This window comes from Schistocerca piceifrons, chromosome 8, assembly GCF_021461385.2.
Source record: "Schistocerca piceifrons isolate TAMUIC-IGC-003096 chromosome 8, iqSchPice1.1, whole genome shotgun sequence".
Classification (NCBI taxonomy): domain Eukaryota; kingdom Metazoa; phylum Arthropoda; class Insecta; order Orthoptera; family Acrididae; genus Schistocerca; species Schistocerca piceifrons.
Genome location: NC_060145.1, coordinates 461,917,217 through 461,929,438, shown reverse-complemented (window position 1 = coordinate 461,929,438; position 12,222 = coordinate 461,917,217). Strand labels below are relative to the sequence as shown.

Sequence of the window (12,222 nt, the reverse complement as noted above, 5' to 3'; positions counted from 1 at the left end):
AATGTACTTACGTTATGAACTTCTACAGCAATGACATACTTGTCAGTTAATACGACAGGATCTGAAATATGTACTATAACATAGTACAAAGTTTGGCGTGTACGTTATTACTGTCAAAGTTTTAGGTACTGACAATTCTTGATAATGTTTGACGTAACTGTCATATAGAGTAAACATGGAACTGAAAGGTCATGGCGTTTACATTATTCCGAAAACCTAATACATCCGACTGCAAGATTCACAGCAATTCTTGCCATCCACGATTCCATAAAGAGGCATATTTGTTGTGACTTGGTCAGACACCCAATCCACTATGAGATAGCCGAAAGGCACGCGTTTAAGCTCACGCAGGCTGGCGTGAGGTCTGGAACAGTTAAAGGAGTTGAGTCTAGTAAAAAAAGTACGTAGCTTCTGGAATACTTAACTTTAATCCGTAATTGGTAAACATCGGTCTGACGGTACATGCATCACAAGATAAACAGCAAATGATAATGGCGCCTTGCTATGTCGTAGCAAATGATGTAGCTGAAGGCTATGCTAACTATCGTCTCGGCAAATGAGAGCGCAATTTTTCAGTGAACCATCGCTAGCAAAGTCGGCTGTACCAGTGGGGCGAGTGCTAGGAAGTCTCTCTAGACCTGCCGTGTGGCGGCGCTCGGTCTGCAATCACTGACAGTGGCGACACGCGGGTCCGACGTATACTAACGGACAGCGGCCGATTTAAAGGCTACCACCTAGCAAGTGTGGTGTCTGGCGGTGACACCACAATATTTCCGCTCAGCAATTGACAGGTTAATCAAATACCTTTAAACGAGGCGAGTACTAAACTGGAGGAGGTAGCATTTCACAATGGCAATGGCCCAAAACTAGTTATGACATTATACACACAAAAAACACGAAGAACAGAGTAAGAGTAGATATCAGATTACATTAGAAAAGAGCAAGGAAACAGAAAAAGATTATAGCCTTACCATACTGGGGTCACATTTATGTTAAAATAAGTCATTTGTTTCGAAACATTAGACTGCAATGTAAAATCACGGCTTATACACAATATCGATATGATTCAGATATATAACAGGTATCATACAGTGATTGTGATAAATTTTGTGTTGGCAAACGGAGAAATTTCCAAGCCAGATTTAGAGGAATACTAACGTTAGTGGACCCAAACCCTTAGCACTCAGCGATAATACAAGCATTCTGGTAATGACATTCTCCGCTAAGCAGAAAAAGACAGGTTATTAAATATTCTAGAAGAAACTGAAATATACACACTTATGGCAAAACAATCAGATTATACACTTAATGAATAAACAGACTTACAGAATAGGATGCATATACAAAATTTCTACAGTGTTTTAAGCGAAAATTTGGGTTTGGAGTTTGTGTTCTGCACGTAAAAATTGTTTAATTTGACGTGATACGTTGGATTATTTTGCATTCTCATACCTTTCTTATATTCTATCTTCACAAGTCAATCGTATTAACATTGTAATTTACATGATTATAAGAATACATGTCACAGACATTCATGATCTTAGAAAGAACAAGACAGGAAATAGAGACTCCTTGACCAGTCAGTTCCATGTTTACTCTATGTGACAGTTATGTCAAACACTATCAAGAATTGTGGCTACCCAAAACTTTAACGGCAATAACGTACATGACAAACTGTATATTACATTATAGGACATATTTCAGATGCTGTCGTATTAACTGACAAGCACGTCAGTGCTATAGAAGTACATAATGTAAGTAAGTACACTTATCATTTTGTAGAAATCGATGCACACACAGCTGTTTGTCTCTCTGTATCAGAAGCCACTGCTGATGGGCTATAAATCCGAAAACCTATTTTGGCAAATAAAACTTCTTGTGCTGTGGTCTATAGAAGATTTGTTTTCATAAATATATGAAAGCTGCGGACCACCAAGCATTCAAGATTTTTAAGTGTAAAGTTCATAAAACCTAACTATCTGGTACAATGCTATGTGTAAACCAATTCAAATATGCTTTCTCTATGTCTAAGTTATAGACATTTATTTCATATTTCAACTCACCAGATCTTATCTGACTGTACAGTACTTAAAAGGGCCAAGTATAACGTATATGCTATACTGTTAGTCTTTTATCGTTGCGCATTATTTTCACTAGTAAAGCACTGTATAGTATTAACACTGACTTCCATAATGATAGTATCTGTTGAGCAGCCTTAATAGTGAGATCTAATAATCTCATTTGGCTTGCTGACGTAAAACTGCATTTTAATTCATGAATTTCGTTTTGTATACTGCGAAGATACTACCTAGCGCTGAGTAACGACAGCATTAAATCTCATACTTTTCTAGAATGAACACCAAATGAAATTGGGAAAATGTTGTTCGTCGGAAAATGTACACAGGGTGTTTCAAAGTCTTTGCTTCAACGTCTATGGGTGATAGATCACGTCATGGGGACACGTGACAGACAGTGTTCGTTAATGCTTCCACAAGACGCTAAGTGGTGTTTTGTTTTGGTTGTGCCCCTGAGGGGTGGCGGGGTATACGCGCTCTGCGGTGTGCGTGCGCCTTTTGTGTTGCTTATCATCCAGCTATCTGTGCCGCATGTGTACGGCAAGGCCGTGGGTTCTAGGCGCTTCAGTCTGCAACCGCGTGACCGCTACGGTCGCAGGTTCGAATCCTGCCTCGGGCATGGATTTGTGTGATGTCCTTAGGTTAGTTAGGTTTAAGTAGTTCTAAGTTCTAGGGGACTGATGACCACCGATGTTAAGTCCCATAGTGTTCAGAGCCATTTGAACAATTTTTTTTTTTTTTTTTTTTTTTTTTGTGGGGCAAGACCCACCAAGTTCCTGCTTTGCTTCTCAAATATCTTTTCTTGTGATACTTATTTCGAACTTTTTCCTATTGAAAATCGCTCTATGAGCTTATGGAATAGGTAGCATGCAGCATAACTGGTTAATAGACCCTGCGAGTTCGGTGAAATCTCGTCGTCGCATGGCTGTCAGCAAATATTTTGTCTCAAACAAAAGTTGTTCATCATCACGTGATCTATCACATCTACATGTTTGAAGCAAAGACTAGGAAACTCTTACGAAACGGATTCGCATTTTGGGAATCCAGAGTGATGCCAGCTGTTTGTGACAGATGAAAATTTGTGCCAGACTGGGACTGGAACCCAGTTTTCTACCTTATCGTGAGCGTTCGCCTTAATGATTTCGACTATCCGAGCGCGTTTCCAGGATTGACCCGAAATTCCACATGTCACGCACGTTTCGTGATTCCCGCACAGGGAGAGACAACTATTTCATAGTCATTTTAGCCCGACAACGCAAGGATACATCATTGACGTTTAGAATGTCTGTGTTTATACAGCGTCATTATCTTCACATTATACGAGTAATGTTGTTGGGACATAGGTGTATGTCTGAAAGAACAGTCACAGTTCTTACGATTAGAGCAGTATAAACACATATACTGTAGCCATCAATGATGTACTAAAATCGCGATAAAATATTTGTCTCGCCATGTGCGGGAATCATGAAACGTGAGAGCGTAAGGTTTGTAGACTCGGTGACATATGGAAGTTTGGGGCGGTCCTGGAAGCGTGCTCGGATAGCCGAAGCCTCGCGATAAGCAGGAAGACCGAGTTCGAGTTCCGATCTGGCACAAATCTTCGTAGTCACAAAAGTTGACGTCAATCCAGATTCGCAAAACGCGAATCTATTTCGTAATACATTGAGATGACACATGTCATGGGATAGGTCCTAATAATATGTCGGACCTCCTTGTTCCCGGCGTAGTGTAGCAGTTCGACGTAGCATGGACTCAACAAGTCGTCGGAAATTCCTTGCAGAAATATTGAGCCACCCTGCCCCTACATCCGTCCATAATTGCTGCTGCAGACTTTTGGCACGAACTGACCCCTCGATTACATACCATGTATGTTCGATGCGATTCACGTCGGGGGATGTCTGTAGCCAAATCATTCGCTCGAATTATCCAGAATGTTCTTCAAACGACTCACGAGCTATTGTAGCCCGGTGACATGGCTCATTTTCACCAATAAACTTCCCATCGTTGTTTCGAATCATGAAGTCCACGAATGGCTGCAAGTGTTCTCCAAGTGGCTGAATATAACTATTTCCAGTCAATGATAGGTTCAGTTGGACCACACGAGTCCATTCCATGTTAACACATTATGGATGCGCCATTTGCTTGACAACTTGGTTCCATGGCTTCGTGGGGTCCGCGCCACATTCGAGCCATACCAACTGAAATCGAGATTCATCTGACCAGTCGACGTGTTTCCAGTCGTCCAGGCAGTCGTCTACGGTCTAACCTATACGGTCACCAGCCCGGGAGAGGCGCTGCATTCGACGTCCTGCTGTTAGTAAAGGCACTCGCGTCGGTCGTCTGCTGCCACAGCCCATAAATGCCAAATTTCGCCGCACTGACCTAAAAGATACGTTCGTTGTACGTCCCACGTCAATTTGTGCAGTTATTTCACACAGTGTTGCTTGTCTGTTAGCACTGACAACTCGACGCAAACGCCGCTGCTGTCGGTCGTTAAATGAAGGCCGTCGGCCACTGCGTTGTCTGTGGTGAGAGGCAATGCCTGAAATGTGGTATTCTCGGTACACTCTTGACATTGTGGATCTCGCAATTTTGAATTCCCTAACGATTTCCGAAAAGGACTGTCTCATGCACCTAGCACTAGCGTTCAAAGTCTGTTAGCTCCCGTTGTGCGGGCATAGTCACCTCTTCGCACGAACCTGCTGCGTACGAATGACAGCTTCGCCAATGCACTGCCCTTATATACCAAGTGTACGCGATACTAGTGGTCCAAAAATGGTTCAAATGGCTCTGAGCACTATGGAACTTAACATCTTAGGTCATCAGTCCCCTAGATCTTAGAACTACTTAAACCTAGCTAACCTAAGGACATCACACACATCCATGCCTGAGGCAGGATTCGAACCTGCGACCGTAGCAGTCCCGCGGTTCCGGACTGCAGCGCCTAGAACCGCATGGCCACCGCGGCTGGCCGCGATACTATTCCCGTCTATATATGCGCACATCGCTAACCCGTGACTTTTGTCACAGCAGTGTATTTATCACAGGCTGCAATCTTCAGAACTGTCTGTTCCTTCAGACACGCATGCGTTCATTTCGCACGTGTTAGTTTACACTATAAATTATGATCCACCGTACAATGTATACTGCAGTAACAAAATTTTTATTGTAATGTGTATAGAGAAATAAAACGATAAACCTGCACCGCTCAGAAAACGGTGTAAATACGTTTCATGTGACGCCATTTCTTGCATATTTGTCTGAAAGAAAAGATACGGCTGACGAAGCACAGGTGTACGAAATATTTTCGACATTAATTTGCTGTCTGCGAATTCTTTGACATCAGCTGTATTCAGAATGAGATATTCACTCTGCAGCGGAGTGTGCGCTGATATGAAACTTCCTGGCAGATTAAAACTGTGTGCCCGACCGAGACTCGAACTTGCCCGCGAAAGGCAAAGGTCCCGAGTTCGAGTCTCAGTCGGGCACACAGTTTTAATCTGCCACGAAGTTTCATATCAGCTGTATTGTTTACAGATCTACTACACAATAGTGATGTATGAAAATCTGTGCCAGAATAGCACTCGATCACGGACTGCCCGCTTATCGAAAGCAGCCGTCATAACCGCTTCGGCTATGCGTGCCTCCCAGACCGACCGATAGCCGCATGTCACACCGCCTACATCCTTCTATCGTAATCCACTAAATTCATCACCTGATTTTAGCAACACGACTAGTATTCACGCAACAGGGAGCACGACACAACGAGGAATGGAGACGAAGGTTCTTATTGTCGTATGGCCACCTAGGCTTCTCATGTGTACAAGACGGGTAGAATGCTGACGTCAAACAATTTCAAATGACATGTCGCTACTGTGGAAAAATATTCTCGAATCTGAACAGCAGAGAAATTCGGGTGCCTTCTGTAGCATTACGTTCTGGCCTTACACAGCTGCAACTTTGCGCCTGTTACCGAGAAAGTGTTACCACACAACGTACCACTCTGTCAACGACCTGAGTAATCTTGCCTTTGCTACTTAGTGGCGTTCTGCGCTACTGAGAAGGGAAACTCCCCATCGCATCCCCCTATGATTTGGTGGCAAGATGGCCCAGTGGATAACCCGTCAAAAACTGAACACAGATCACGCATGAAAATAGGAAGGTGTACTGAACAGTGCAAAAACAAGAAAATAGAAGGAGTTAATAGTCCAAGCTCAAGACGTATAAGATCGAACGCATTTGAGTAGCTAAGGCGTCGTGGTTGTGTGGTCACGATGTTGTACTGCGAAGGATAAGATCCATCCAGAATGAGATTTTCATTCTGCAGCGGAGTGTGCGCTGATATGAAACTTCCTGGCAGATTAAAACCGTATGACGGACCGAGACTCGAACTCGGCACCTTTGCCTTTCGTAGGCAACTGTTTTACCAACTGCTACCCAAGCAATGCTCACGCCCCGTCCTCATAGCTTTACTTCTGCCAGTACCTTGTCTCCTACTTTTCCAAACTTCACAGAAGCGAGACCAGGAGTGCTTCTGTGAAGTTTATTGTATTCGAACTCAGAATGTGTTCTAGGATTAGGAAGCTTATGTTCACGAATCAGCATTGTTTTAGAAAGCATCGGTCCTGTGAAACTCAGCTCGCCCTTTTCTCAGACTATATACTGCGGACTATGGATGAAAGGCAACAGACAAACTCCATATTTCTAGAATTCCGGAAAGCGTTTGACACGGTGCCCCACTACAGGCTGTTAACGAAGGTACGAGCATATGGAATAAGTTCAAAGATATGTCAGTGGCTCGGCGAGTGTTCATCAGAGAAAAGTTCTTCAGAGTCTGGAGTGCCGCAGGGAAGTGTGATAGGACAGCTGTCGTGATTTGGCGGACGGTTGTCAGAAATCTGCAGCTAGCTCTAAATGACGAAAAATGTAAGTTAATGCCGGTGAGTAAGAAAAACAAGCCTTTAATTTTCGGATACAGCTTTAGCAGTGCACTGCATCACACAGTCACGTCGTTTAAATATCTGGGCTTAACGCCGCAAAGCGATATTAGGTGGAACGAGCTCTGCGAGTACTGTGGTAGGGGAAGCGAATGGTCGACTTTGGTTTATTGGGAGAATTTTAGGAAAGTGTGGTTCAACTGTAAACGAGAACGCATGTACGACGCTGGTGCGACCTATTCTCGAATACTGCTTTAGAGTTTGAGATCCGTACCTGGTCGGATTCAATAAGGACATCGAAGCAATTCAGAGGCGGGCTGCTAGATTTGTTATCGGTAGGTTCAAACAACACGTAAGTATCCCGGAGATGCTTCAGGAACTCAAATGGGAATCCCTGGAGGAAAGGCGACGTTCTTTTCGAGGAACACTATTAAGAAAATTTAGAGAACTTGTGTTTGAATCATTCTACATGTATCACGCATGAGGACCACGAAGATACTATACGAGAAGTCAGGGCTCATACGGAGACATGTAGATCGTCGTTGTCCCTCGCTCTATTTGCGAATGGAACGGGAAGGGAAACGCCTAATAGTGGCACTGGGTACCCTCCGCCACGCACCGCACGGTGGCTTGCGGAGTATCTGTGTAGACGCAGATGTAGAAGTGACAGTTGGAGTCAACGAGTATTTCGCAAAATTTGAGAGAGCGTATTTTTCCGATGCGATGAAGAAACTGCAGGATCACTGGACCTTGCGTATATCGCCCAAGGGAGGCTATGTCGAGAAGTAAGGTGAATTGTTTACAAACATTTTTTCTTGCTTTTTTACCACACATATGAAGCCACCCTCGTATCAACAGCACCTTGAGGCAGCATCAGGATCGCGTCTACAGTGAACACCAGTGAGAGCCACGCTGATATTCTACAAATGATCGAGTTATCATTCATTGGATTGAGCACTAGATTAGCGTTAAACACAGTTTAGTGCAACTGAAGCTTTAGCTAATGCCACGCACTATCGTCATAGTAAAACCGAGAAATGTTATGTTTCTATCAATGAATTACTTTAAATTCTTGCTTATCTATATTGTCATCAGTCTTGCCACAATGTTCGCTAATCCTATTCGGTCCTTTGATGAGCCGATGCAGGTGCTGCGTGCAAGCAAACCACCTCGTAGCAGAAACTACGAGGGACATTTCGTTAATAATGCACAGGTTGGTATTGCTGTGAATTGTTTGACGCAGGAAAAATGAAGATTACGTCAGATGCAGTTGAGAGCTTGAGGAAGAAACACGTCATTTTTGTTTTTTTGCTGTTTACTCTAACGTGGCGAGAGGCAGAAATGAATCCTGCAGGAGTCTCGGGCACTGTGAAAGACCGGAGGTCATACATCAAGATCGAAACTTTACGCGGCAAAAACCTGACAGGGCCTTAAGTGAAGTTTATGGTGAGTACATAGCGGACCATAGTGCAGTTTCACGTTGGGCTAATCGTTTTCGTGGTGGTCGTATGAGTACAGACGATAATCCAAGACCCGGAAGGCCAAGAACGTCAACAGATGAACGAAGCGTGAAACTTGTGGCAGATGCTCTTGACGAAGACCGTAGTGCGATTTGTGAGAAACTGTCTGAAGCCACGGGAATTCCCGGAACATCAGTATTGTGTATTCTGGCAAATGATTTGAAGCGGAGAAAAATTTCTGCGAGATGGGCCCCACACAGTTTGACCGCTGAAAACGCCGGGACATTGCAACCTTGCTCAAACAACGATTCGGCCGTGAAGGTCAAGGATTCTTGTCTCAGACTGTCGGTGTTGATGAAACGAGGATTAGAGACTTCGAACCCGAGTCGGAATCACAGTCCAGTGAGTGGAGAGCTTCAGATTCTCCACGTCCAAAACAATTTCAACGTGCTTAATGAAAGCTCAATGAAACGATGATTTTTGCTCATGATCACCAAGGAATTATCCGAATGCGAAAATATTTTGTTGAGCCCAACCTACATAGGTAGGAATGATCACCAAAATAAAATAAGAGAAATCAGAACTCGAACAGAAAGGTTTAGGTGTTCGTTTTTCCCGCGCGCTGTTCGGGAGTGGAATGGTAGAGATAGTATGATTGTGGTTCCATGAACCCTCTGCCAAGCACTTAAATGTGAATTGCAGAGTAATCATGTAGATGTAGATGTAGATGACAGTGCGGCCGCTGTAGTCGAGCGGTTCTGGACGCTTCAGTCAGGAACCACGCCGCTGCTACGGTCGCAGGTTCGAATCCTGCCTCGGGCATGGATGTGTGTGATGTCTTTAGGTTAGCTAGGTTTAAGTAGTTCTGAGTCTAGGGGACTGAAGACCTCCGATGTTAAGTCTCATAGTGCTTAGTGCCATTTGAACCATCATGACAAATAGAGTCCCATGTGGAACGAATATCACAGCAGTGTACTATCGTAACTTGACGTAAAACGTCAGTTGCTCGAGGCTGGGCCATTCGTTCTCCACGACAAAGCTCATCCGCATATCGGCAATGTTGTGGACCGAAACTGCGCGAATACGAATTGGGAGTGTTGCCACATCCTCGTGACAGTCTGGACATGGGTACACCAGACTTCGACTGGTTCCCAAAGTTGAAAAAAGCTGTGCATGGACGTCGTTACCCTTCTCTGGAAGAGCTTTCTATCACATTACCCGAGCCATTCGACATATGAAGAGGTGCCCTGGATGGAATAATAAGAGCTTCCGAGACGTTGGGGCTCAGTCATAGAGAAGGAGGTAGACTACACTGAAAGACTGTAAAGAGACGCTGAAGAAACGTAAAAAAACGTGTAAGCAAAAACTGTTAGCGTGCGTAATTTTTGAAATGTCCCTCGTACTTGCTGCCCCAGATTTATGTCTGACACCAAGTTGGTGAACACATGAGGACCGAAACGAAATGATGAATGAAGGAAATGACGCAGTATATATGGAACTCTCTATAGGTGTGAGAGACGTAGCGGAGGGATGGCGAGATGCGGTAGCGAGTTACCTGGCTCTAGCTTGTCGTTGTCGTTGACGTGGTAGAGCGTGGGCCTGCCCAGTGCGGCGGACAGCGTCGAAGCCGCCGCCAGCAGCAGCAGCGCCTGCATCGCGGGAGACATGTGGAAGAGCAGCGGCAGCTGGCGGAACTCTGGGTGTACGCTCGCCGGCGACTCGGCGCGAACTGGCGAGTGCGGCGAAAGTCGGCCGCAGCAAAGCACAGCACAGCACAGCCTGCAGCCCACGCGCACCTGTTGCCCCCGCACAACAACAGCACAGCCCAGCCTCCAGCCGCCTGTCCTTGCGTCAGCTGACGGGGCACCTGCGACGGAATCGCACAGGGAGCGACGTCTCGGGAAGACGCCCGCTGCCTAGCTACGTTCTCGCTTTAGCTTCCGTCGCCACGCCTACGCGGTTTCCGTCAAAGTACAGCAGCGTATTGGCTGTTCACTGAATGTTCACCAAACGGCCAAAATTCTCAGCACAGCTGGAAAACATTTTATGTGGTAGGGTCCGCGCAGAATAACGTGCCCGGTGGATGCACAGTCGTCAGGGCACGCGTGACGAGAGCGGTAGTGGTGGGGGTTGCAGGCAGGCGCTTCAAGGAAAATGCCGAGCGCTGGAGGGGAAGTTTGGTAAATGTTTTGTGTAGTCCCTCCGTACCCACACTTCCATAGTGACCATTCAGACAGATCTGCCACCTCTGCTTTGATTAGTAGAATATTGGCTGTTGCTGAATGTATATCAAATGGCCAAAATTGTCAGTTTGTGTAGTAGAGCATGTGGTACCAGCTGGGGCTCCTCCGCCTCTGCTTTGGGACTTGCCTACTCTGCGGCAGAGTACTGTTCCCCTGTTTGGCTAAAGAGCGCTCACACCAAGATGGTGGACACAGTACTGAACCAAACTATGAGGATTATTTCAGGTACAATAAAATCAACCCCCATTCACTGGCTACCTGTGCTGAGCCACATACCGCCACCTCACTTACGAAGAGAACATGCGCTTCTCAGAGAATTTAAAAAAATACAAGACAATCCGTAACTTCCGATTCACGCTTTGAGCAATGGCATTGACAGAGATAGATTGCGCTCTAGATATCCACCTCTTATAAGGGCCAAAGACCTGGAGGAAAACGGTTTCTGTCTTGAAGAACGCTGGAAAGTGGAATGGGAAGAATCAGCACCACCACAGGTAAACAACTTACTGAAACCGTCCAACAGACCTCCAGGGTTTGGCTTCCACGTAAAACCTGCACCATGCTCAACAGGATCAGGACGGGCCACGGTCGAAGTGCGGACTCTCTACACAAATGGGGAAGAGCACCATCCCCAAAGTGCGACTGCGGCGCTGAGAAGCAGACGATCCGGCACATCATTGCAGAGTGCCCTCTGAGAGCCCACTCAGGTCAAACAACGGACTTCCTGGATGCGACTCGAAGTGCAGTTTAATATATTAAAAACCTAAATGTTAATTTGTAATTATATATATGTTGTTCATGACATAACTGTATTTAATTCTTTATGTCTTGTTTTTAGTGCCAAAGTTATAAAGTTATTGTAGCAGCTTATTTCTCTGTAAACGTTATTTGTACTTGCCATACGCTAAATAAAATAAATGTGCAGAATAACGTGCCCTGTCGTCAGGGCATGCGTGAGGAGAGCAGTAGTGGTGGGAGTTATGGGCAGGCGCTGCGGGCGAAATGCCGAGTGCTGCAGGTGAAGTGCCTTTCCAAACTGAGGCCTACACTCATACTTTTGTAAATGTCAAGTATAGCCCGCCATGCTAGGGCTGTTGATAATATATCGATGTGCTGACAATTTTTCCAAAAAAATATCGATATATATCAGCAATATTATTTCAACAAAATATCGATGTTGAGTGCTGATATTTTTATTTTATATTTTTACGCAATTTTCGATAAATATTTGAAGTTGCTCTTTTGAAACTGTTCTACAATATAATTTCACTTTTACTCTGTGAAGAAGGGCTACCAGATGGTTCAAATGGCTCTGAGCGCTATGGGACTTAACATCTGAGTCATCAGTCCCCTAGAACTTAGAACTACTTAAACCTAACTAACCTAAGCACATCACACACATCCATGCCCGAGGCAGGATTCGAACCTGCGATCATAGCGGTCGCGCGGCTCCAGACTGAAGCGCCTAGAACCGCTCGGCCACTCGGGCTGGCGAGGGCTACCACTT

At 45.1% G+C, this 12,222-nt stretch overlaps 1 protein-coding gene across 1 annotated transcript in view; it reads right to left on the bottom strand.

Annotated features, from left to right (window-relative positions):
- The window catches only part of LOC124711838, a 185,619-nt gene extending 175,347 nt beyond the window's left edge, over positions 1–10,272 (bottom strand). The window contains exon 1 of the mRNA XM_047242062.1: positions 10,028–10,272. Within this exon, the coding sequence (XP_047098018.1) occupies positions 10,028–10,139 (112 nt within the window). The 5' untranslated portion in view covers positions 10,140–10,272. The remainder of the gene's footprint in view (positions 1–10,027) is intronic.
- Between the last annotated feature and the right edge of the window lie 1,950 nt (positions 10,273–12,222).